Here is a 25732-nt window from a genome sequence, read left to right as displayed (position 1 = left end):
ACACTAGTAAAGCAATGCACTGTATTACACTCATGAAAACTCAACACAAAAATCTCAATCGTAATTAAGAGGTTTCGATAGTAATATTATAATGTTGTGTAAAACAAGTTGTTGACGTATTCGATAACTTTATCTGTTCTTCACAACTGTACTTGATTATATATTCTTTCAAAACTACAATTGGCGGGAGTTTAAGATATATGAAACAAGCAATCTACATGTTTAATCGTAAATTCTGTTACCACGCAATCGTCTTTTTATTTATTTATTTCAAATGGTATATTGATATCTTTTTTAAATTACATTCGCGACTCGTGGGCCGGATTACAGATTCTTCACAATGGATACATACATGTAATATCAATAATATATCAAGTTGAAAAAGGCTAGATAGTTCTATGGTAAACTGAATTGGTATTCAATAGCATACTTGAGACTACATAATCTGAGATTAATAATCATGTTAATTTTAATTGATATCACGTTTTTGGAACAAATCGAACGTTCTTATCATCCCAAATCATTGGAGGGTAGGATTTAAAGAATTTCATGAGAAAGATACTTCTTTTGTTTCCAATTTTTTAGTTTGGGGGGTAGAAAATTAAATGAAAATCAATATCTAGTCGAAGTAGTAATGAGCAATATCCCTCAAATTGACACTCCTGGCTTAACTGAGAAATACAGAATAATCGTGGGCATACATCTTTAAAGTAAATATCTAATTATTATACATACAGTGGTTCAAAATTTAAGCAGTAATGGAAGAAATGGAAGAAGAAAATCACTACATCTCTCCTTTCAACCATGCTTATTGCATTGTCGAGTTGGGTTGGACTGAACATCATCAAGCTGCAGTAACCTCTGAATACAAAAAAAGAGAAATATACAGTACATTAGAGGTTAGCATACAATGTGCTGGGAACACACTTTCAGATTGTAATATAAAAGGCTTCTCTTGAAAGATGAGGGATGTTACTATTTATTTACTTGATATGTTATTTTCAGTCGTTTTATGTTGAAATGTTTTTAGTATCTGAAAAGTGAATTCTCTTCTATTGTAAATATTTATGATACTTAAGAAGTGGGCTGAAATTGAATCCTACATGTTATCTGGTTAAACGTATATGTTTAATTCAGCATATCATTGGTTGTTCTGTCATTTTTGTATGTCAGTCTATCTTACTTTCCTTCCTGTGTTAATATAACCCATCAAGACGAATACTGGATTCAGGCTAATGAAAGTTATGCAAATCATTATTCATTTATTCACCGACAGTACATTTTCTGAGTACGGGTGAGAGTATTCTTCTGAAGAGGGCAAATAATGGGCATTCATGAATCACCTCCATCACGTTGGCAGTAGTTATTCCGAAATGCACACAGTGGGACGTGTCCATGTGTAAAACAATATGTGGATATTTGGGGGTCATATGTAACAAAGCGAACTACGAACCTGTCTATTCGGGACTTAAATTTAACCTATGACCGTGCATGCGTATCACAACTATCTGTCTTTATTCGCTATGGTTACACCAAGCCACTTACGTAGTTGGAAGTTTGCTCTAATGACTTGCTCTCCCTCCTCATCATTGACCCTGGCCTCGCACGAGTATAATACTCCAGAGAAACGATCCTCTACGGCGTCAAAGTGTAAGACTAGTCCAGAAGGTAGAAAACGCACTCCTTCCACAAGGATTCTCACTGCGAATAACAAGAGAGAAATTAAAAGGATTGTATGGCTTTTAAAGTCAGATTGGAACGACAAATGTTTATATACAACACTAATCATTATGAGGGGCAATGGGCATAGTATTATGGTTCAATTTATTTACCGGTACTATAAAAGGTATTATATTTTTGATCAATGAAATCCTGTTCAGTGATTGGTCAACATAGTATCATGTGACCAAACATAAAATTGCTATGATGTAACCGTGACGTCATCCATGGTATAGTGCATTATACCATGGCACTGTACCATGGATCACGTCATATATATGCGATCGATCAAGATCGATGTGCTATCGGTCGCGGTATTGCAAAAAGTATTGCGCTGCTCTCACTGCACTCTTCACTACTTCAGTGACAGGAAACATTATTATCATTATTATTTGTATGAAGGTTGGTTTGTAAAATATAAAACAAATATTTCAAGCCACTAGTGAACTTATGGATTCCTCGGCGACAAAAATAGCACTATTTTCTGAGGGGCGTACTGAGGGGCGTAGCCCCGAAGAAAATAGTGCTAATCCTGCCACCTCGATCCATAATTTCAACTAGAGCCTCTCAGTGCATGGTATATTTTTGTTTATCATGATTTTGCATCAAACTTTAAAGACAAAGTTGAGTACTTGTTATGCGATTACAATCTAGAAGTAATTTTGGACGGTTAAAATCTTGTAAAAAGAAACAATTATTGTGCGGCATTAATTTTGGGATCATCAAAAATTATGACAGATTGACTAAAATCACAAACATCTAAAATCAATAACCACAGACATGGGTACCTGGGACCCCACATCATTTAGCATTAGACTCTGACCCAAAATCATTGTGAATTATTTCTAGTCATATTCGATGCATGAATACACTTCAATTTCAATCTTTTTTTCATTGGACACTGCTTTATTGGGATAAAAACGTTGAGAAATGCTCCAAAACGCCTTTCACACTTTTACAAGAACTTTCCTTAAGGAGAAACAAAACCAAACTTAGCATTCCTCTAAAAAATCAAACGCAATGATTGTGGGAGTATGTCAGATGCAACGGCGTCAATTCATCCTCAGTAAATGTTGGCATACTAGACGAATTTATTACTTTACATCTGGACTTATTGCTATAACCAAACAACTTCAGGCACTGTCACTGACTCCAAACAGACCACTTTGGGGTGCCATAATTAGGGGTAATTTTATTCGTCTATTCGTTTGCTCTTGATGTAGCTGGTGTCGGTCTGGTGAGGTGTCTGCATTACCCTCCATATTTGACCGAATGTCGGATCACTTATGTGTGTTGTTACCAAACCCATCTAGTACTGTTTGGAATCAAAACATGTATTCTGATAAGGTATGTAGAGAGTAACATGTTACCTGGTCTGTCATTTATGAACCACCGAACGGACGCATCATCTCTGTTAGGGGAACACTCTAGATCGACTACGCTACCTGCTGCAACAGTCAAATTGCTAGGAGATCTCACTGTAAAGGACAGTGCCTCACTGGGTTGACTCTCGTTGAACCGTCTCGCCACGTTCTGAGAATATGCAACAGTTACATTCTTAGAACGCAACCAATGAAGATATCTAGAGATGCTTGTGTAAAACCCGTATTCCCCCTCCGCAGCACACCCGACGCCCCAGCTTACAATTCCCAGTTGATACCACCGTCCATCATCATGACGAAAAGCAAATGGACCCCCACTGTCGCCTTTGCAGGAGTCATGCTGCGCATCGTGGTAACCAGCGCAGAACATGTTCTCAGTAACCCTTCCTTCACCCTCGGTAATACTCTCCTCGCAAGTTTGCCGATCAACAATAGGTAACTCCACCTCCTTCATTAACCGATTGGTTGAACTTTTAAGAGACGTTTGTCCCCATCCGGTCACGCGTCCGTTGATGTTGGTCTCCATGATACGACTGGCCAGAACCCCAGGGGCAAGGCAAATAGGACGAATGTAAGGAGTGAAATTCCACAGTGGTGGGTCGATACGTATTAAGGCAATGTCATTATCAAAATACGTTTTGTCATAGTCCTCATGCACAATAATTTCCGCTGGCTGTCGGCTCTTTTCCGACTCTTCTGTGAAGAGTGAATCATAGTCACCAAAAAATAAATTCATGTTTTCATTTTTAATCAAGTTTTTGTCCTTGTCAAACATGCAATGCGCAGCAGTCAAAATCCACCTCTGGTCCAGGAGTGTTGCACCGCAGATGAAGGTCCATGGATCCACTACTTTCTCATTCCTGTATTCCCAGATTCGGACCATGTAGGGCGCAGAACCATTTTTTGCTGTATTTCCTCCGATCACACGACCTGAGCCTCTGTCTACATCGTTCCCATCGGAGCTGCTCCAGTTGATTGAAGATTCAGCGACGATATCTGGATCTGGGGCCTCGGTGTGAGTAACTCTCACTGGGGAGGGTGTAGTTTGAGCTTTGCTCTCTTTCCAATATGTTATCGTGCCACAAACTAGAAATACAAAAATAAATAGAGAGTAAAATGGTGATTTTAGTAAGAGTAGTGATCAATAAAGGTCTTTTCAGCATTTCAATATATGACATTCAATAAATAAGTAGCGAGTTATTCCCATTTTTCTTTAGGCCATCGATTCGGCCCGATTTGGATCTACCACTGATTTGCGATCTGAAAACTAAGGATAGCGCGTATTTTTTCTTCTCCTTACTCTACTTCTTTTTTTTTAATTTTATGTCGCGCACCCCCTCCCCCTCTCTCTCTCTCTCTCTCTCTCTCTCTCTTCCCGTCTCTCCTCTTTCTTCCGTCGCTCTCTCTTTTCCCCTATTTCGCCACTGAGCAGTACTGCTATAGTAGTCTAGTAGTAGTAGTAGTAGTAGTAGTAGTGGTGGTGGTAGTCGTAGTATATGTAGTAGATTACTACTACGACGATGGCGACTGTCGACATGCATGTATCAAAGGCTTTGATCCTAAGCCCTACCTGTAGAAATATCAATCTGAGGTGGATCAGTCAAATAAAGCCAGGCATGTACTCGACCCTTGGTTCGTCCGAACACGTCACGGGCAACGCAGGTGTACTTCCCTTCATTTTCCTCCCTTATATTTGTGAGATAGAGGTGTCCTCGGTGCTGCCAGATAAAAGAATCATATAAATAGAACCACTTGAATCTATGGAAATGCATCTTATGTATAGGCATAACTGAATTCATGAGAGGAAGGGGGCCCAAGTCCATTCATAACATTTTTATACCTTTTTTTATTTAATATGTCAGATTAGTTAAAAGGAAAAAGAAGAATGTGTTTACCTTCACAGAATCAGTAATAAACTGAAATATATTGTTTAAATTATGAACATGAAAACATTTTATCGTTAACTTAATATACATAATTAGATTTTCGATTGACAACGAAAACTTTGTGATGGACTTTAATTTTTCTTCCTCTCATTTCTTTCAAAAGTTTTCTGTTTCACGGGGGAGAATGCATCAAATATCCTTCAAATACTTCCAAGTTCCTGACTGATATTAATAGAAAGTCACTGTTTGTGCAGAATCATGGTATTCGCAGAAGCTTTCAGTTTTGATAATATGCCTTTTATACAAGAAAGTAATAATAAGAACAATAAGAGAACAACTCTTATATATGGCATTATACCTATGAAAGGGTTTCCCCAGCTTAGGAAAAAGTAAAAAAGAGATGAAACAATTAGAAAAACGCTTTTCATCAATTAATCTGGCTCATGAACGATATAATTAAAAAAAAACGTTTCTTTGGATAGTAGAACAAATGAAATATGACAATTGACAATCTTCTTTCGTTAGCTAAGGGATTTCAACCTTCAAACAAACACATTATCTAACTATTTCTCTTATTTGTCCATATGATAGCAAGTGTAAAACATGAATTCCATTACGAAAATGCGACAAAAATGGGCTATTTTATACAAAAGCTATTAAATTCTTGAGACTCCAGTGTGCAACTGCCCTTAATTAAGAAAGTAACTCACAATGAGAAGGTTTCCTTCTACCAGCGGTCGCCCATCCTTCTCCCAGACGACACTCCCCGTGTGTTCTTTGGGGGAGCACTGGAACCGATGATCCTCACTGATATTGACATACGCATTCAAGGGAACGATTTCGAAGTAGCTCAGGGGGTTGAAAGCTATCAGCAATGTAAACGAAAGCAAGGAGTGGGATGAAATTAATGAACAGTGGCGTATCTAAACATTGGCGTCGGGGTTGGGGGGGGGAGGGGTTCGGAAAGGGTCCAAAATCAACGATGATACGTGTATTTCAGCAAAATCATCATTTTTCCCTATACATTGTTCCGTGTGGATGGGTGGAGTTTCTATTGCGAAGGACGTTATCGTTGTGATTTGTGCAATTTTATGATTTGATGTATGATGTAAAAGTAACTGTGATTATTTTGTTTCCTTCCTAATTTGAAGTTGTTCTGGGGTGACTATCCCTTTTCTCTTTCAAATGCGTTGTGTGCAGGAGGTAGAAATGAGAAACTTTATACAATTTACTTCTTTTTGTATGAACAATAAACTCTTAGTATCGACAAACCAACTTAATGCTTTGTCATTCTAAGACAATCTATTCTATGAAGAATGATATTTGAGAAGAAGGGACTTACTTATACTGGCCTCAGATCGCATGCATTCCCTGTCCCCGGAGAATACAGCGCATGCGTAGTGTCCTGCGTGTCGTTCATCGAAGCTTGGAATGAGAAGCTGGTTGAGCTGGTCGACGTAGATACCGTTTACAGCACCTTAGGACGAATTTGATAGAAACCAACCACGTTATGTTTTTAACGGTTTCTAAGTACTTTGAAAATGTATCGCTATGTAACATCTTTACCAGATTGGCAGGAAAGCAAGATAAACACATAGCACCTCATCACGCCGCCAAACCGATTCAATACCGACTCTTAATATCTAAAAAGACACTTACTTATCTTTAAAATGTCTTTTATTCATGAAAATACATAGCGGTTTGTAATATCTTGTTTCTCCGAAATTTACGTTGATTTCATAATGGATACAAAATTGATCTTTAATCAATTTCTCACCCGGAACCCCTAGATATGTTAAATAAAATGCAGCACTAAACCACGACACCTTTACATATCTCGTGGGTGTGTGAGGAAAGTGTGTATGTGTGCATAAGAATTACTAGGTGTAGAATTATCTGGAACTATTCTCGGGGTTTCACTGGTCTCTTCCTCTCTCTCTCTTTTGTGGGGGTGTTTTTCCTCTTCATTCTCAAATACTCGAACTTACAAAAAAGTATTTGCAATAATATTTTCGTTGTATTTATTTCTATCTAGTTTATTTCATCGAAACCACACAATGAAAAATGGTAATATTGAAAGATTCAATGCATACTTTTACTATTATTTTGTTTGGTTTATTACTTTATTACTTTATTACTATCATGTACAATGCAGGGCTTTCACAGACTTCATTTAGACAGCCGACGATTGACTTTTTAATCACTATTTTGAAAGCAAATGAAGTCTCCGGATTACCGTCATGTACCATGTTACCAAACCTAATTTTTTTTTTTAAATCAGTTTTGAGTGGTGTCCCTACCTGAATCCAACCTTGTTCCATCTTTGACCCATGTCAAGGTCGCATCTTGGTCGCTGACCCGGCACCTCAGCTCTAAAAGATCTCCGTCAGCTACTTCTAGATTCTGAGGTTCTTCAAGGAAAGCCAGGTTGGGATTACAAGATGAAACGATTCTAGTCCCAGAATCTGCAGAGGATAGATTATCAGAAGTACGTGAGTTGATAAGCAATATTAGGATTATCACAATCATGCAAATATTTTTAACCATTGACGTTTTTTCCTTCAGCCAAATCTGTATAAATTCAAGGCATTTAATTGCGCTATTTTTTAATGTCGATGTATCATTCAAGATATGGCATTAAAAGATGTCTCATAACCCTGAAGCGATGAGAGAGAAACCAGACAAGTCATTAATGCAATTCTCTTTGTTTTGTTTTGGTTTGCCAGAAGTTAACATTGTCACTTCATGCAAGTCGTCACGTATATCTTTAAAATTGAGGTCGCTATCTATGATTAGGGATCGAAAAACTAACCCCGTTCACAGCGTATGGGAATCCCAATCCATTCACCATGCTCGTCACACATACTCCTGTCATCTCCTCCAATCTTCGTGTATCCTGCTATGCAAGAATATGTGCACATCTTGCCGGTGTTGTAAGGAAGAGAGCACGGTCCAGGGAGAGCGTGCGGTGGTGTTTCGAGTCGACGACACTGAACAGCTGAAGAGAAAATGATGAAATCAAAACGAAATTGTAAAATGAAAAATGGATAGGGTGGTGTCCGAACTATATATGGCCATTATATTCGGGACAATTATATAATGGGTTGTTATTCCAGATAGTCCTCTTCCTGGAAATTGAGCCCTTAGAACGATGATTCTCAAACAACTAATCCCACGGTAAATTACGCGGAGGACAATTATATTCAGACCGCGAGGACAATCCCTTCAGACGGCGATCATACATGGAAACTACCCCTAGGACAATAACTTTCAGACGGCTATCATACTTGGAAACTACTCCTAGCTAGACAGTTACCTTCAGGCGGTTATCATATATTGAAACTACTCCTAGGACAATTGCCTTCAGACCGCTATCATACATGAAAACCTGTGGCGGATCCAGGGGGCCCCGGGGGCCCGCCCCCCCCCCCCTAGGAAGATAAACGTGTAAAAACACGTTAATTTTACCTTTTTTTGGAGATGACCCCCCACCCCCCAGGCGCTCAAGGGGGAGGGGGGAGGGGGGTGCTCACTACGGCTATCATACATGGAAACTACCCCTATGATAATAATAATAAAAACGTTACATATAAAGCGCTTTCCACCGAAGTCTCTAAGCGCTATAAAAAAACAAAATAGACTGACAAACAATTACATATTAAACAAAACAAAAAAGTGCAAATAAGCCTAACAAATCACAATACATTCAGATGGCTATAATACATGGAAACCACACTCGGACAATAACCTTCAGACGGCTATCATATATGGAAACTATCCCAAAGACAATTCGTTATAAAGAATCTACATAAATTGGTTATCCATTAACAACTCTACGATAATAATGTTTCAAATCGGAATATAAAATTCACCGATTTTATCAATCGTCGACACGGGAATATGTCATTCATTGGGACTCTTATTTCTCATATTTTCTCCTTCAGTTCTGGGTAAATGGAGGAATAAAAATTTCGAAAAGGAGTATTATTATATTTATCATAATGATTAATAGGTATAGAAGTAGTAGTAGAAAAGTAGTAGTAGTAGTAGTAGTAGTAGTAGTAATAGTAGTAGTGGTAGAGAAGTTGTGGATAAATGTGGATAAATGTCCCATTGGGAGAAGAAGTTTCACACTGATGAGAGTTCGGGGGTGTATAGTTACCTTGACATTAGGGACTTTTAGATTTGCACAACGACAACGTGGATTGCTACGATCGACGTCCTTTTAACCCTAAAAAGGCCGGGTTATTTGAGGTCTTATTCTCGGCCGTGAAGCGGCCGATCTCCGCGAAAATGTGCACAACCACCTAAACTTTAAACAAGACCCAATAACCTATGTTTGATCTATTTTTAGGAAAAATGACTTTTCCATATGTTTTGTACACAAATCACGAAAATGAGCGATTTTCGGGCTGACATGCTAAAACAAAAGGTCAAGTGACCTTGTAACCGTAGGTCCGATTTTCAAAAAAAATCTTTTAAAAGTTGCGCAAGACTCAAAAGAAAAAAGTCAGCGAGCGGCGGGGCGCCATCGATATGCGTTCCCGAACAATCAGAAAAATCGTGGAGGGGAGGGCCATGATGCCCCCCCCCCGGCCTTATTAGGGTTAATGCACTGCCTTGAATGAACGTCACACGTATCAGTCCACGCAAATCTAAAAGTTCCTATTAAAATAAACATCGCCCCGTTGACATAAAAGTGTTTGTAAACAATTGAGCTTGTTTTTGATTAACACAATCATGACGATAACTTCTACTTTCGAAATAATCAACCTAAGTGTGCGTCACCTGTTGAATGTATGAACATGACAATGACGTATTACGTAATCCGAACATGAATTCTATAGGACAGACAATAGGTCATTGAAATTGTCCTTGAGCTGATTTATCGAAAGTAATTGGGATCGTCTCTGTCGTGTATGATATGAAAATATGACAAAAATTATCTACAAAATAAGATGGTAGATAGCATTAGAAAGTTCAAAGTATTATTTAAATATTAGTGTGTGCTCTAATATGCCGATATGGCTCAGACATGGATAACTTACCCATGCAAATTCTGCTGACGTCAAGGTCCCATGTCCCAGATGCTTGGCAGATGATGGCATCCGAAGAAGGGGAAAAACCTGGATGACACTGGACATCACAAACGTGTCCTGGCCGCGGGTCGCATGATTCGTCAACAAAACCATTGTGAAAGACCCGTGGACATTCAGTAACTTGATCTGTGGGAATTAACGGAGGAATGATAAAATACGGAATGAATGTCTACCATGGCTGTAGCTAGTCTAGCGATAACGGTGCTCTCAATATCTAGGATATCCTTTCCTACTACAGCCTCGGTCACAAATACCATTACGAGCTGCTACGAACGCCGTACGAACTATTTTCAGACCATTTCGTAAGATCTTCTTAAGAAGGCCGTACTAAACCAGCGTTCCTAGACCATTCCTAAGTTCGCAGATTGGTCGATGGTCTCGTTCAAGATTTTTTCCAACCTCGTGCGGAACCCTCTCTTTGTAAGGCGGCCATACGAAAGTCGTAATAACATCGTAAAAACCACGCAAGATCTTCATACATTTCGTAGGGTCGAGAGAAAATTCTAGAAGCCTTAAATTCTTACGATGATCGTAAAGACACCTTAAGTTGTTCATAGAGAGCTATTACAGCGTTCGTAAGAACGCCTTACAAACGGAGATTCGTATGACTTTCGTACGAACGACTCCTGGTGTTCGTAAGGCGTTCGTAAGGAACTCGTAAGGTACTCGTAAGAATTTGAGGCTTCTAGAATTGTTTCTCGACCCTACGAAATGTACGAAGATCTTTCGTGGTGCTTACGAAGTTCTTACGACGTTCGAACGGCCACCTTACGAAGAAAGGTTATGCAACCCGACAACATATACACAAATATCGAAAATCTTCGTACGAGTGACTTGAGAATACCGCGAGTTTCACGTACGACCATCTTGCGATAACAAAAGTCTTAAGATGGCCGAAAGTCTGAGGTCAGAAGAACTCAAGGCATTCTTACGGAAAACGTACGAACTCTAGGGCCATTGTATAACCGAAAACCACTTCGTTTCTCAAGGAGGTCTTAAGTTGTTCTTGCGAATTAAACTGCGTTCGTACGAACGACGTAAAAAGAATCTATGCCCCATCTACGAATCTCTACGAACTCTAAAATTCGTACGAACAGGGAGATTCGTACGAATGCATTGTTCGAAAGAACCTTTGTGACCGTAGCTTAAAGGGAGGCTTTACTACTTCAGCCAGAAGGGATTAGACCACACAGCGAGCCAGCGAGGTCACTGTGACAGGTGGCTATCTCATTAACTCAGCTCTCATTTAACATAAGAAAAAGAGGATCATGGGGGACCAACAGGCACAAATTGGGGAAGTTTTCTATATAGAGGGAGCAAGTAGCTACAAGTAGGACACTGTGCCTTTAACTTACCATTTGCTCGACATAGATGGGTAGTGGCAATTACATAATATAAATTCTATATTCAATATTCAAGAAAAAATACAAAGAAAAGAGCAATACGGAAGTAATCAATTTCAAGAGCATTAACAAAAACGAACGAAAAGTATATTCTACGCGGATTCACTCCGATAGATATATTTCGCAAATTCCAAATTGAAGCAGGATCTTTGCATTTTCGGCAAGGGCATTTTTTTGGGGGGGAAGGGGATTAAGAGCCTTGTGGTTTCTGGCATTAATTTTCCACATGTGCCTCCCCAGGTTCAATTATAATGAAGAAAATAGGGGGATTCATCCCCTCAAGCGCCCTCTTGAACCATTACTAATTACCTGGGACACAAGTTGTTCCTTCCTCATCAAATTGGAATCCATCTGCGCATGTGCAGTTACGATCAAAGCCGACTGGAAGGCAAAGTCCTGTGCACCCTCCGTTGTCAATTGAGCACTGGTTGTCACCTGGAATGGAGATGAAGAAAAAACATTTGTATCCTCTATACACAGTACACTTTGCATGGTGGCTGTGGAAAGGTCTGAAACGCTCCGCCACTGTTTTTCGGACAACCAGTGCAATTTATCGTCATCTTTAACAAATAAATTGAAACTTTAATTTGTCACTCTCACTAAAACGAATAACAGCGAGCTCGGATTGCAGTTCTAATACCTTCTTGATTTATAATACTTATTTTAAGTCCTTAAAACTTAAGATTGTAAAACCCCTAAAAATACTTAATATTCAAGTCTAATGTATTTCATTTTTAATAAGTCCAATACGATTAACTTTGAGCTGCGCGCGCATGCATGATAACCCCTACAAACAATCTGATTGGTGCGAATTTTTAAATTTTCAAAGATCTATTTGAAGAAGTCAATTTCGTTAAAAAAAAATTATCGTATATTTAGTTAAATAAATGTCAAGGCTCAAAATATGTTTTAAGTCTTAATAAGGGTTTAAAGCTTAAGTGCTAGAAACAAAGAGAGAACGGAAATTTCTTTTCATTTTCTTAAACATAAACCTTAATAGAGTGCTATTTAGCATGTCTTGTTTGGCACTTGATTCGATACTTGTCATTTGCTTAAACATTTGTATTCAATTATGATCTTGCTGTTTCTCTATCTGAGCACGTTATAAGGAGCTCCATCATGTTCATCATTCCCAATCTTGTCTTGTCTATTAGGTGAAGCAGGATTTAATAGAAAGATCTACTTTAAGTAAATAATGGAAGGACAAAAAATGAGAGTAGTTATACCTGATGGCAGAGTATCGTCGGACACCATGTATATTCCATTTGGTCTGAGGTAATCATTGGGTCCTACTGTCGCGATACCGCTACCAGTGTCTTTATCCATCTTGAGGACACTCTGCATTGTCCAGTCTGTCCAGTATAGAAACTGACCACGTACAGCCACGTCATAGGCATGGACGTTACGTCCAAACGTAAAGAGAAGACGGCGGTCACGACCGTTAAAATCAGCCGTCTCCAGTCGCTCAAGACCAGCGTCGCACCAGTATAGCCGATTACCTGACAAAGAGGCAGTTCATTCAAGAGAAAATCATGTTGGGACATATAGTAGACCGACAGCGTACGAGACCGACATGTTCGTGGTAGTGAATCTTTATGAAAGCTGTCAGAAGGTCCACAATACCACTACTATGTCAGTCTCGTGGGCTATCGTCTCGTGGAATGTAGCTACAAAGTGATGTTACAGGAACGAGGGGAAGTTCGTAACTCATCTTTTCTCAAACCAATCATGGCAATACATTATTCTTCCGTCACCACTTTAACAAATGTATTATGGATGTCTCAAAAAGTTAAAGGGCATTGCTGATACGTAGTTTTTTCAGATTCTTTGAAAAAGAGCACTTTAGAGGTTGTGTGTTTATTGTTATTACGTTCTAGATACGATTGTTCGAAATTTAGTTTCAGAAGAGTATCAAGTGCAAAGCTAATATGAAAGACAACAGTGTTATACCATTGCATTACAATTTACATAATGACGAGTAACATTAATTAACGTAATTTACACAATTGAAATAAATTTATTAAAAGAGGATGATGCATTACAGTTTATTTTATTAATTGAGAGCTAAGATACTTTTGTTTTATAGACATGAAATGGGAATTACATTTTTTTTTTTATTCATGGATTCCATTGCAAAGTTCGCGAGTCGTGACGAAGTAGCGATTCACTCTATCAACTAAAATTTTAAATCACCATTTAAAAGGACCGCGGAGTGACCACCTTCTAAAAATGTAAAATTAACAATTTTAATTTGCTAAATTCAAACTGTATTGTTTGGGACCCAGCATGGATTTCCAACGGTTGTGTGGATGTGGCTGTGTTCGGGAAGGGAGGGGGATTTGTGAAGTTTGGGAAGCTTTGGGTATGGGGGGATAGGTAAGATTGTATGTGTGTCTGAGTGTGTGAGCATGTGTGTGTGTGTGTGTGTTCGTGTGTGCGTGTGCACGAGGCTCTTTCTTGGACATAGTATTCATTCAGAGCACAATATAAATTAGTAATTACTTACAACTGTATATAATTATGTTATGTTTCTGTGACAATTATTAGCTAAACGTATATATTCTTTGTTATGCATTTGTAATAGTTTGAGATGTAAAAATGGAAAGTTGCGATTTTTTATTATATTTTTCATTTATATTAGGGTAATATAACTCCAATATATTCTAATATTATGACAAATTATATATACATTATAATTCTGCTATTATTTCTTGTGCATTGAATGAACAAAAAAATAACTTTCAAAACAAAACAAATGTTCAAAGTGTTAATCTATCATTTGGAAGAGAGAGAAAGGGTTAATCCTTGGTCCTTTAAAATGGCTATATTTAACATTTTAGTTTTGAGAGCGTTCTTTAAATTTAAAGGATAGCATTCGTCATTGTTAATTTGAAGGTGTACTTACCATCATAGTCGATCGTGAGTCCGTTTGGCCATACCAGTGATCCAGACACAATTATTGATCGCTCTGTTCCGTCCATGAAAGCTCGTTCAATGACGGCATTGTCACCCCAGTCTGTCCAAAACATTGTCCTGGTTATTAGATGAAACAATGATTCTATTGACTATCGAAAATCGACATGAAAGATACATATGGATAACACTTCCAAGTTCCAAGAGGAAATTATAGCACATGCTTTTCTAGCGTATATCATGTGGTCGAACTCTAATAGGTTGAAGGCAGTATACCACCAATCTCTCATTTGCAGGCCCCAAAATGAGAAGATTAAATTCCAACGGCATTTGAAAGACAATACTAATTTAGAACTTTTCTCAAAACGAAAGGGCTTGAAAATGGCTTTTTGGTGGAAAATAACGACCATTACTTGTCGAATCGACTTAAGTGATTGCAATCATATAAGTAATAGTCTGATTTTCAGAGCCCTGTACCGGTTGGTCGTACGTTTTGTGCAGCATAAATATTCAATAAATTATGCAAGTAATACCAAATATCTTAAATAATTAGCATCAGAGTATTATGAAATATTATTGTTCAGTCTCTAAACACCCAGGATAAGGTTTATTACCCTTCCACGGGATGCAACACAAGGGCTCTAGGCTTTTCTAAGCCTCGAATCAGCATCTTCCTGTTTGATCCGTCCAGGTGAGATACAGAGATGCCATGGGTGCCATAGTCTGTCCAGTACACAAGCCTGGAAATGGAGTCTACGGCAATGCCATCGGGAACTGAGAGAAATAAATGGATAAAGAGAGCATTTTGTGTTTTCAACTATATGATTTTATCACTTTTTTTATGTTACACCGCAGTCATAAGAAGGAGACCGACAACAACCGGACAAAAAATGACGTTACCCCGTTGATTCTTATTACTCTTTTGTCATTATACATAAATATCAAGTGGGTTTCACACCACGGATCTGTTAACTTGATATACATGTAAATATGCTATATTCAATTTAAATTAAATTCATCTTTTTAGTTCCATTTAAGTTTTCAATCTAATGGAAAAACGGGTAAAATATGTACCTAAAAATAATCATGACAAAAGACGTCAACATTTTACGGAAAAAACTTGAACCTGGAATGAATAGCGGTACATACTATCTATGAAATTACATGTAAATATGAAGGGGTTAATACAGATGCATGGCCTATCTAGGGCTAATCCACTGGGAGATTGTGATATAGGAAAAAAAACGAACTTACCTTCAATACCATCCCTAGCAATGACCTGGTAGTCGTTGCCGTCCAACGAGGCACGGCTGAGTGTCTTGGAAGTCACGTCAGTCCAGTAGACCTTCCTGTCGATGGGATCAAAGCTCACCGCTATAGGGTTCTGAATGCTTGGAAGGAACAAGGCTTTGGGTTCGAAGGTGGTGGATTGCATATCGACCTGAAAGATGGCTCGTCGATAGGTGTCCGTGACCAGAAAGAAGTTGTCTCGGACAAGGTCTATAAATACAACGACATATACAAATCATTATGACAGTAGTATATATATATATAATGTAACATGTTTTATGGAGATGTTTAAACGTAGGCTGTAAAACATCACAGCTGTGTACTGTGTAGATCATATAGCTGGTGCAATCAGATACATATTTCGGGGATGGGAGTACAATATATGTGCCTATTCTTAGACTAGAAAACATATTGGAAAGAATTGTATCACTAAATGTATACAGTTCTTATTCGATCGCCTTGGAATCACACCCATTTCTATTTGGTGCAAAGTGGACGATGCAAAGGAAGAGCAAATTATTATTGGGTATATGATGTTTATATTTTATGACCAACCTAAAAGCAATTCTGCATAATGCTAACATATATGCAAAGAAATGTTGGACAATATTACCTGACACACAAGATTTTCCATCGTCAGCCAAGTAGAACCCGAGAGTGCAAACACACACGAATCCTCGTCGACTAGAAGATGAGCTGAGACACAGCTGATCACATCCTCCGTTCTGGTAACGACATGGATCTTAGAAGAAGATAAAATAATGAGGACTAAATGAGACGCCATATATTACACGAAATGTCAGGTGTTTTATCATTTTCTGAAATTGAACGTAGGCCTAGAATGTATTATATGCTATGTAGTATATTATACAATTCTTATATTTGGTCGGTAAAGGCCCGGTCACACAGAGGGGACGCATGGGGGACGCACGGCCAGCGCATTGGAAATTTGCAATTTTGGCCAGTGGGTTGTCGTTCGCTAGGCGTGCGTCATCATTCGTTACTCGTTCGTCGAGCGCGCTGGACCCACGATGTGCATTCGTCGTCATTCGCTGTGTGCGTCGGGATTTTTTGAGCATGCTCAAAAGTGTGCGCTGAGCTCGACGCATGAATGTACACGCCAAAGGCACGCCAGACATGAGCGGAGCGCGCTAGACCAGCGCCGGACATACGCGGAGTACACGCCCTGTATACGCACAGCGCGCTAGCAACACGCTGTGCATTTTGTGTCAGCTCGCTAGCTTTTCCAAAATCATGACAAAAGTTAGGCACACGGCCTTTTCCGATTTCCAATGCGCGGGCCGTGCGTTGTATATGTGTGACCACCTCTGTTGAGAACGCGGTGCGTGCGTGGACCATTCGTCCAGCGCGCTAGCAACACGCTGTGCATTCGTGGAAGTTGTTATCATGTGCGCTCTGTGTACGGTCTGTATGCGCACTGTATGCGCCCTGTATGCGCTCAGCGCGCTAGCAATACGCTATGCATTTGGTTTCAACTCGCTGTAGCTTCGACAAAAGTTGGGCGCACGACAACGCACTGGCCAAAATTGCAAATTTCCAATGCGCTGGCCGTGCGTTCCCCATGCGTCCCCTCTGTGTGACCGGGCCTTTAGGTATAAGACTTGTTGAGCTGCCTTACGATGCATGATCTTCTGACGGGTGTCCGCGTAAGTTGTAATGCCATACACCTGCTCTCCTTGGTTATGATACACTAGTTCTATCTCTCCAGTGTGGCGGTTGCTTGCGTAGATACCATTGTTTCCTCCAAGCTCCGTCCATAGAATGTAGTCCTAGAAGAAAACCGGTAATACCGTCATGAAATATGCGATTCATAGGTGATCCACCCTCCCCTCGGGTTTCTAGTTTAAACGCATCACTCAAAAGGGTCTTTCGTTTTAGAGGGCCTATACTAATATGCTATCTATAATATATTTTTCGTAATGCCCCAAAAACAGAAAGTAGTTAGTAAACGGGAAACGGGAGAGTTGTCCCTGCATCTGTCACATTTCAAATACCAAATTGTTAATTTGAGAGTCGCATAGATTGAGCTCTCACATTTCAAACACTCATAACTTTTTCATAATCGGTCCGACTTTAATACTTCAAACCATTCTTTTAGTCCTAAATGTTCTTGTTTCATAGAAATGAACTTATGTTAAAGGTTGGACTGTCCTTTCATTATATACACGAAGAGGTTATGGCGTGTGCTTACTAGATGTTGAAATCCCTGATAAAGTCTACGACTGCATGTACTGATATACGAAAGCGTATAACAAGCCTAAATCAGTTGTTTCCCGTGACCTTATTTCATATCTGACAACGACAGCGACGATTGCATTTCAAAGTATGCTCTTATCATAAACTACGGTCTTCGGACGAACCATATCGAACTACACATGTAGGTCTACATTTTTTGAGTGTGATAACTAGAGAAAACAGAAATCTGTGGCAAATGCATTTTCTACCTTGTAGAGAGCAACATCGAAGAAGATGGCACCATTTTTCCTCAGTAGCTGTCTCTTATTGTTCCCGAAATAATCGACTTTATTGATAGTACGAGTTGAAAGATCTGCGTAGTACAACCTAGTACACACAAGTTGGAGAAGATGTGATATTAGATCAGCAGTCATTTTCTATTTATATCTCAGGAGATATCACATGACTAAACCAATTATTGAATGGTAGATGACTAGATTAAAAGGATAATTTCAGGTCAAGTCTGAAGGTCTATTACTTCTATAGCGGTTTAAAAAGTTATCAGTTACTGCGTTCAGACTTGGATTAATGAATATAGACAAAGGTAAACTAATTCTTAAAGAAAAGTAATGGCTTTTGTTTGTAATTAGTAAACATGTTTTATTAAAATTGATAATTTGAATGAAATTGAAGATTTCTTTGTCACTCAGTGAATATGTATAAAAGAATGATAAATAGATAGATATCTGTTATGGAATGAACATCTGTAAAAACGACACATATTTTGTTTTACGAAATAAATTTTTGAGTAAAACGCTCGATATTTTCATAATTTTTTTCTCCTGATTATACCTTTGTTCTTCTGTGTCGATAGCTAGCCCAGTGGGGACAAAGAATGGCAGACCATGTGGCGCCGTCATTATGACGACACGTTCAGTTCCATCCAGCGAAGCACGCTCGATCTGGGTAGGTGGGCCAAATTCAGTCCAGAAGATGTACCTGTTGCAACGACATAAACAAAAGGGCTTGTACTCACAAAGGGCGAGCTCACCTCCCTGGTTTAACCCGGTCTATCTAGGCTACTGATGTAAAGAGCTTCAGATGTCACTATTTTTCTTTTATATGAATTACTGTTATTTGTTTACAATCTGAATACATGAAATTAATCTAGTAATTCATGATGACATCATTGTGTTCATTTCGTCACAGAATTATGGTAATTTCTACTTGATTAAAATGTTGACGCTTGGCACTCCGTTCACTTTCGTCGGGGTGTACACCTAGAATAAAGTTAGCGTGCTCTTTGTGAATACCTGCCTAAAGACATTTCACTACCTAGGTTAAATTGTATTTTAGCCAGCCCTAGGCTTATGTAAAAATATCTTTTCCAGCAAATGCTATTCGCTATTATCAATTATTAATGGTGTATAAAGTATCAAGTGTAATGATCAGATCCACCAAACCTCGTATCGCTTTCCCTGGTTTGACGAGAAATGTTAATGTCAACATCGTCAAATGAGATGTTACATGAACTCATTTTTTATTTGATATTATATAGACTCCATTTGATTTAATACCATAGTCTCCAAATTATATAACACTTAAGGCATGCAAACACTATTTTCTGTGAAGAACATCAGCATGAATATTAACATTTCAAGCACGCCTTTCCCCAAAGGAAAGATTGTTGTCACTCTAAATACACGTTTCTAATTTACTGACAACAAGTGTTAAGTAAAACTTCTGTGAGCGCCGTGAATTATAAAAATAACCTACTTTCTCTCTGGATCGATGGCAATGCTCCTAGGCTTGATGACATTGTCCTTGATGAGTGTTGTTCGGTAAGATCCGTCGTACTTGGACACCTCAATGGTACCCCTGGCATGGTCCGTCCAATACAAGTGTTTCGTCATCCAGTCTACGGCTAAACCTGAAGGAAAATGTAATGAAAGCAAACGTGCCAATCTAAGGACTGCCCTGGATCATGTTGATTTTGAGAAAAATGGCGCCCATTTTTTTTATACTGAATAGTCATGTACACGATTTATAAAAGTCCATATAGATAACATACTAAGCATACACTGATTTAGGGGGAAACGTTAAGAATTCTGCTGGTCGTCGAATAAAACCTCATAGCCAACTATCTTTGTTCTTCACCAAAATAGAATTCAATAAAGCGTCTGTATGTTGTGGTTTAAGATTCGAAATTATAATCTTATGAGCCTACAATGACATGGGAATTAGAACATAAATATTATTTTCTATCGTTCGATGATATGTGATGATGTTGGTGGTGATGGTGATTATGATGGTGGTAATGATGCTCGTGATGATGAGGATAATGATGATGATGAAAGTGATGATGATGATGATAATGATGATGGTAGTGATAACGATAAGGATGATAATAACGATAATGATGATCATGATGATGATGGCGATCAAATGATGACGATTAAGATGAGAGTGCTGATGATGATAACAATGATAGTAGGCTTGCCATTATGAGATAGATTACAGTCCTATACCTTGTACAGCCCGTACCCCACCCGTGATAATCTTCACCGGTGCACCATCTCTGAGGGTGGCCATTCCTATTCCCTTTATTCCTAAGTCACTGAAGAACACGATTCCGTCTTCCAAATCGACGGCGATAGCTACGGCATGGCTCCGCCCCTCTAAGAAGCAGGATACATTAAAGTTTGAGACAATGGGGAAAGCAATGTCAGGAAAGTTGATGGGATATCGACAAAGCTTGGAGCGCGAGGCAACGAAGTACTGCGGTGGGTCTATCGTACCCGCTGGAATTAAGAAGAAAAGATGAAATACGCTTAGGTGTCATAAGTGTGATCTGGGGCCAATATATACACATTATAAATCATTGACATGCAAAAGATTAAGGGAGAAAACCATTACACAATAGTAACAACATAGTACAATAAAGGCTTGGCAAGCGTAGAAGAGCAACAAAAATGGACAAAACATATAAAAGGATTGAAAACTTGTTGCCTAAATTCAAATGAAAACGATGTAAATAATGTATTTTCGGACTGTTTATTGCATTAAAACCGATATGTTTCTTAGATGCTGCTTATATGTATCGGCTTGCATGGTGATGTAGATATACAGTGGGCTTGTGGTTGCACCATGAGAGAGAGAGAGAGAGAGAGGATTGGGAAGTCCTGAAAAGGACTTTCGATAATTTTTCTTTCTTGAGTGTGTGTAGTCCTGAAAAGGACTGTTGGTGTAGTCTTGAAAAGGACTGTTGGTTATCCGTTTCTTAGCTTATAGTTCTAAGGAGAACTATAGCGCCGGTTGTAGAGGATATGTGGCGGGAGTGGCTCGACGTTTTGAACAGGCTGACTATCTCTCTCTCACACGTGGTGCAACCGCAAGCCTGCTGTATGTGATATGTTTCTTGTTTTCAATAATATATCTAACTACATGTATCACACATCTTCTTACTGAGAAACACACAAATCAATCCACAACAGAGAGCTTGCGCTTGAAGCCTTACCCTTTTCGCATGTACGACCATCTTCCTTTAGGAGGAAACCGTTTCCACAGAGACAGGAGTAACCGTTGGGTCCTCCCCCGACACAAAGGAAGCTACAAGGGTTACTGCTACACGGTGCTATAAGCATAACAAATTTGTAATTTTAGAGACAAGAAAATTATAATATATATATATGCTCGTTATTCTAGAATCAAAGAATATCATAATGATGACATCAGTAACTAAAATCAATCTTCACAGACCTGTCTTCTTTCGACATGATCCGTAAGTAATTCTAATTGATCCTTTATAAAGGTAATTTACAGAATCAAACTTTCACTGCATGTTCAAGATTACAAATAAATGTCATTTGCCTAACAATCTTTGGTAGAAAATGTATACTGGCTAAGTAATGACCATATAAAGATTAGGAAATCAAGGTTAGTAGCCTCGACATCATTTGTGTAGTCCCATATTCATATTTCTGTGTACAGTGTTTGTTACTTTACCAAGACCGGGCCAAATTTATTATGATTTTGATGACTCCAGAACTTTGCAGTACACACCAATACTGACATGCTACATGATCAACTTTTTCTGATCCATTCCACACCTTTTCTTTCACAATGCAATCGGATGACCAGAACTCACCTTTATCTTTAAATGGTGAAATAAGACTTGATTTTAGGTTCCTAATTGTAAAGAGTTGCGATTGATCCAGACTAATCATAAAGATCGTAAAGTCCCCTCATAGTTTAACATATATTTTCAAAAATTCAGGTAAGCCTGAATCCGATGACCGGGGTAATAATATATCTGTAAAGCGCTTAGACACATCGTTGGATCGATGTATTGAGCGCTATATAAACACGGAATATTTTTATATTATTATAAATTTTTATTAGTTATCCGATTTTGGTCAAACTTTTTTTTGATTGGTCTGATTGTTCTTTATATACTTTAAGTAAGTTATTTTTGGAGTGAACTTGCCCTTCAAGTCCTGCAGTCAATCGTACAAAAAATATCATTATCTCTCTCTTACGGTCAGACTGACGATTTAAATTGATCTTTACGTCAAGTTGCGATTGATTCAGACGACACGTAACATGTCTTGATAAGATGGCGCCAGGATCTAATGTTCTTTCAATAGATTATTTTTTAAAGACTTACAATATCCCTGAGGTTGTACATCCGGTGCATAGGTCACGATGCTGTATGGAGTATATTGGAGGCCAAGATTGAATAGTTCTTGACCACTGTCTTTCACTAGCACTATCAGTTTCTGGGCCTCTTTTGCCGTTGTGTAGATGTAGTTCTTTAAAGAGGAGAAACAAATGCCTCGATATCAACACTGACAAAGACACGCCGATCTACAAATGCAAATCCAATCTATTTTTGTTTCCATGGGTTAACGACTACTTCTAATATCTGAGCGGTGATAAAGCCCTGCTAGAGTCTTTGAGCATGCCAAATATTTACCCGAGGTGGCCACATCAGTATTAATACTGCAGTTCCTTCTGGTCCTTCAATTATTATTAACTCAGCAATTGCCAGGCACCCATTTATACCAGTATGGTAAATGGCAAATGTGGATTAGCGTTTGCCAAAAGACCTTAGTGCCGGACTAGGATTCGAACCCTCAATCCTTTGAATGAGAGTCAGGTAATGAACCATCATACCACAACACATCGAAGTACATTGACGCATTGGATGTTAATTTAGTCAAAAACATGAAATACAGTGCGTTTTCACTGGGTGCCTGCCGTAGCAAGAAGCAGAATTGACAAAAGACTTAACTCCATTTCGGTGACAATCAGCTATGCATGACGCCTTTCGTCTACGACTGATTGTCAACGAAGCAGAGTTAATTTTTTTGTTAATTCCCTTTCTTGCTACGGCAGGCAGCCAGTGAAAACGAATTCGTTTTATAAAATTATGGAAATGCAAGCACTATTTTAAACAAACAGAACTTTGTCATTTCTTGCTCATTTTTCCTGATTGAGGTGTCATATGAAAGGGCAGAAACTCAACTTTCTAGAAATGTGATTTTCTCTTTGAAATTCAGAAATCGTCCGCCAAATGACTTTTTGGTTTCCTCTCTTCAAATTTATTTTAATTACTCATGCGTGAAATATGCATCATTATGAGTTGCATCAAATGAAAGAGGAGGATCTAAGCTTTCCAAATATGCGTCATTTATCAATTACACTTTTGATTAAGTTATGATAAAACGTCGATAATTCTCGGTTTCGTTTTTTCTGGGACGCACTGTATTTAAATTACTAAAAACTTTTACTTGTCAAGTTGTCCGCAAATGCCCATCTTTATTTGCTATTTAGTTGATTTCGTTATGTCAAAACAATCCGCAACATTAACACATAGGTTGAATAAGAATAAATTCGATCTAAAATTTAACACTCAACATCAAATGACGCATATAATAATTCACTACCGTGTTTCTAAACGGATTGAGCAGGTTCAAGAAGAGACTAGTTTTATGATTTTCAAATGTTTCTGCTCAACAAACTAGAATAGACTGATGTGCCATTCATTCATAAAAGATGACTTCAGGAAATCTTCACATGTCCAATCTGGTTGTGACGGAACTTATGACGTTATATCTAAATTGGTATTCGTAGGACTGTATTTGTATTTGATAAATATTCTTTGGCAATTTGGGTATCCAAACGAAAGATGTAATAATTTGTTTGGCATCTCGTCGATGAGTAATGTTAATTTATACTCGCACTTACCCCGGAGATGGTCAAGTCGAAAAGGCCTAGATTGGTTGGAGAGTCCATCAGTGTCCTGCGATTTGCCCCTTCAAGATTGCAGACTTCCATGTGGTTGTAGGATGGATCGGAATCCACCCAATACACTCTGAGGTCATCAAAGAGTCCAATGATTTAGATTACACTCAGTGAAGCCTGACGTAGTCCCGGTGGCTATTTTTCCTCATTACTACCACTCAGCATATCTAAGATCAAGTAGCCCTACACTAGACTGTCAATTTATGATAATAACTCCAAAAAATGCATAAATATTACGATTTTAGGGTGGAATTCCCTGGCCTTACTCAAAATTGGAAATTAAAAGTCTAAGAGTGCAGTATAGTTAATGTATAATTAGAATACTGAAGCTATGCTACGTGTTCCCGGCGGCCATGGAAATCACGTTTCAGGGCACCGCGTGGACTAAACGGGATGGACGTGAGACAACGCGGGGGACGGAATGGACAAACGTGACAGGCCGTGAATGCTGTAGATGCCGGGCCAGATTTTTAAACTGTCATAAAATTTGTCACGGCAGTCATGGCGCGGATAAGAAGCCTAGTAGGCCGTAGTAAAACGGGGTGAACGCAACAAAACGTGTCAGTACGTAATAGACCGTAACAAATATTGGAGGTGATCCGTAGTAGGAAGTTTTACGGGATCGGCGCCCTAAGGCGCTTTGCGTTCTACTACGGTCTTACGCGCTGGTCTCAGGATACAATGATTGCCAATGCATGGGAGGCCTTTTTTTTATACAGTGGGCACAAACGGGCTTCAAAGTTGCCCTGCGTCCACGTTTCATCTGTAGAAAGCCTTGACAGAATGTGAAAAACGTGTGAGACCTTGATCACAACGTGAGAATCGTGAGGGACCCCGTGAGAACGTGACGGGCCGGCAGGGAACGTACTGGAAAACTTGGCAAGACCTAACAAGACTGAAAACGGCGCTCTACGTTTGGGGCAAACGGAATGCCGCAGCCGCCAGGAACATAGTGTAAACGTATCATTAGGTAGAAAACTTTATTGACTTTTTCTTTTCACGGTAATTACTTTCCAGTTTGTTTTTTTTCTTCATCATTTACTGCCGTTGAGTTAATCTTGTACTGTATTGTGTCACAAAGATGTTTACTCTACTTATCAAAATGGAACAACTCAATCAGTGAGAGAAGACTTGAGCAATTTTTTGACGGGCTTGAGCTCCCAATGCGCTCCAGCCCTCTATCCATGGAGATTTACTCCTGTCTGACTAGTTATTCGTGTACTTCAGTTTGTTATACTTACAAGTCAGTTTCATAATCAACTGTTATTCCAGAGGGACGAACGATGTTTGTGGAAACCAGCTGAAGACGACCTCCTCCTGCAAGATTACTCCTCTCTACCTTTGGCCTGGATCCTGAGTCAGTCCAGAATAGGTATCTGATGGGAAAAAACGTGTGCTCGAAAACTAAGAATTTTAGTTGGTTTACTTTTGTAATGTAATCTTCGTGAAAGCCTCCGTTAACAGGTAACTATTATTCAATAAATGAGGGAAAAATCATAAGTAGCTTAGAAAAAATACAGTTACTCCGCCAGGTCTTG

The 25732-nt window shown here is 38.9% G+C and overlaps 1 protein-coding gene across 1 annotated transcript in view; it reads right to left on the bottom strand.

Annotated features, from left to right (window-relative positions):
- Positions 1-233: 233 nt before the first annotated feature.
- Positions 234-25732, bottom strand: part of LOC578656 (low-density lipoprotein receptor-related protein 4) — a 32516-nt gene continuing 7017 nt past the window's right edge. Inside the window, exons 7-30 of the mRNA XM_030972822.1 lie at positions 25436-25570; positions 24138-24264; positions 22555-22699; positions 21406-21522; positions 20417-20689; positions 19665-19818; positions 18741-18887; positions 18158-18275; positions 17332-17482; positions 16306-16434; positions 15657-15902; positions 15017-15176; positions 14395-14522; positions 12716-12988; positions 11799-11924; positions 10036-10212; positions 7800-7985; positions 7288-7452; positions 6330-6464; positions 5698-5852; positions 4672-4819; positions 3090-4187; positions 1546-1701; positions 234-861 (exon numbers count right to left, since the gene is read on the bottom strand). Coding sequence (XP_030828682.1) covers positions 845-861; positions 1546-1701; positions 3090-4187; positions 4672-4819; positions 5698-5852; positions 6330-6464; positions 7288-7452; positions 7800-7985; positions 10036-10212; positions 11799-11924; positions 12716-12988; positions 14395-14522; positions 15017-15176; positions 15657-15902; positions 16306-16434; positions 17332-17482; positions 18158-18275; positions 18741-18887; positions 19665-19818; positions 20417-20689; positions 21406-21522; positions 22555-22699; positions 24138-24264; positions 25436-25570 — 4666 coding nt within the window. The 3' untranslated portion in view covers positions 234-844. The remainder of the gene's footprint in view (positions 862-1545; positions 1702-3089; positions 4188-4671; positions 4820-5697; positions 5853-6329; positions 6465-7287; positions 7453-7799; positions 7986-10035; positions 10213-11798; positions 11925-12715; positions 12989-14394; positions 14523-15016; positions 15177-15656; positions 15903-16305; positions 16435-17331; positions 17483-18157; positions 18276-18740; positions 18888-19664; positions 19819-20416; positions 20690-21405; positions 21523-22554; positions 22700-24137; positions 24265-25435; positions 25571-25732) is intronic.

This window comes from Strongylocentrotus purpuratus, unplaced genomic scaffold (assembly GCF_000002235.5).
Source record: "Strongylocentrotus purpuratus isolate Spur 01 unplaced genomic scaffold, Spur_5.0 spur5_scaffold_6, whole genome shotgun sequence".
NCBI classification, from domain to species: domain Eukaryota; kingdom Metazoa; phylum Echinodermata; class Echinoidea; order Camarodonta; family Strongylocentrotidae; genus Strongylocentrotus; species Strongylocentrotus purpuratus.
The sequence above is the reverse complement of the archived record's forward strand: the minus strand, read 5'-3'. Positions and strand labels throughout refer to the sequence as shown.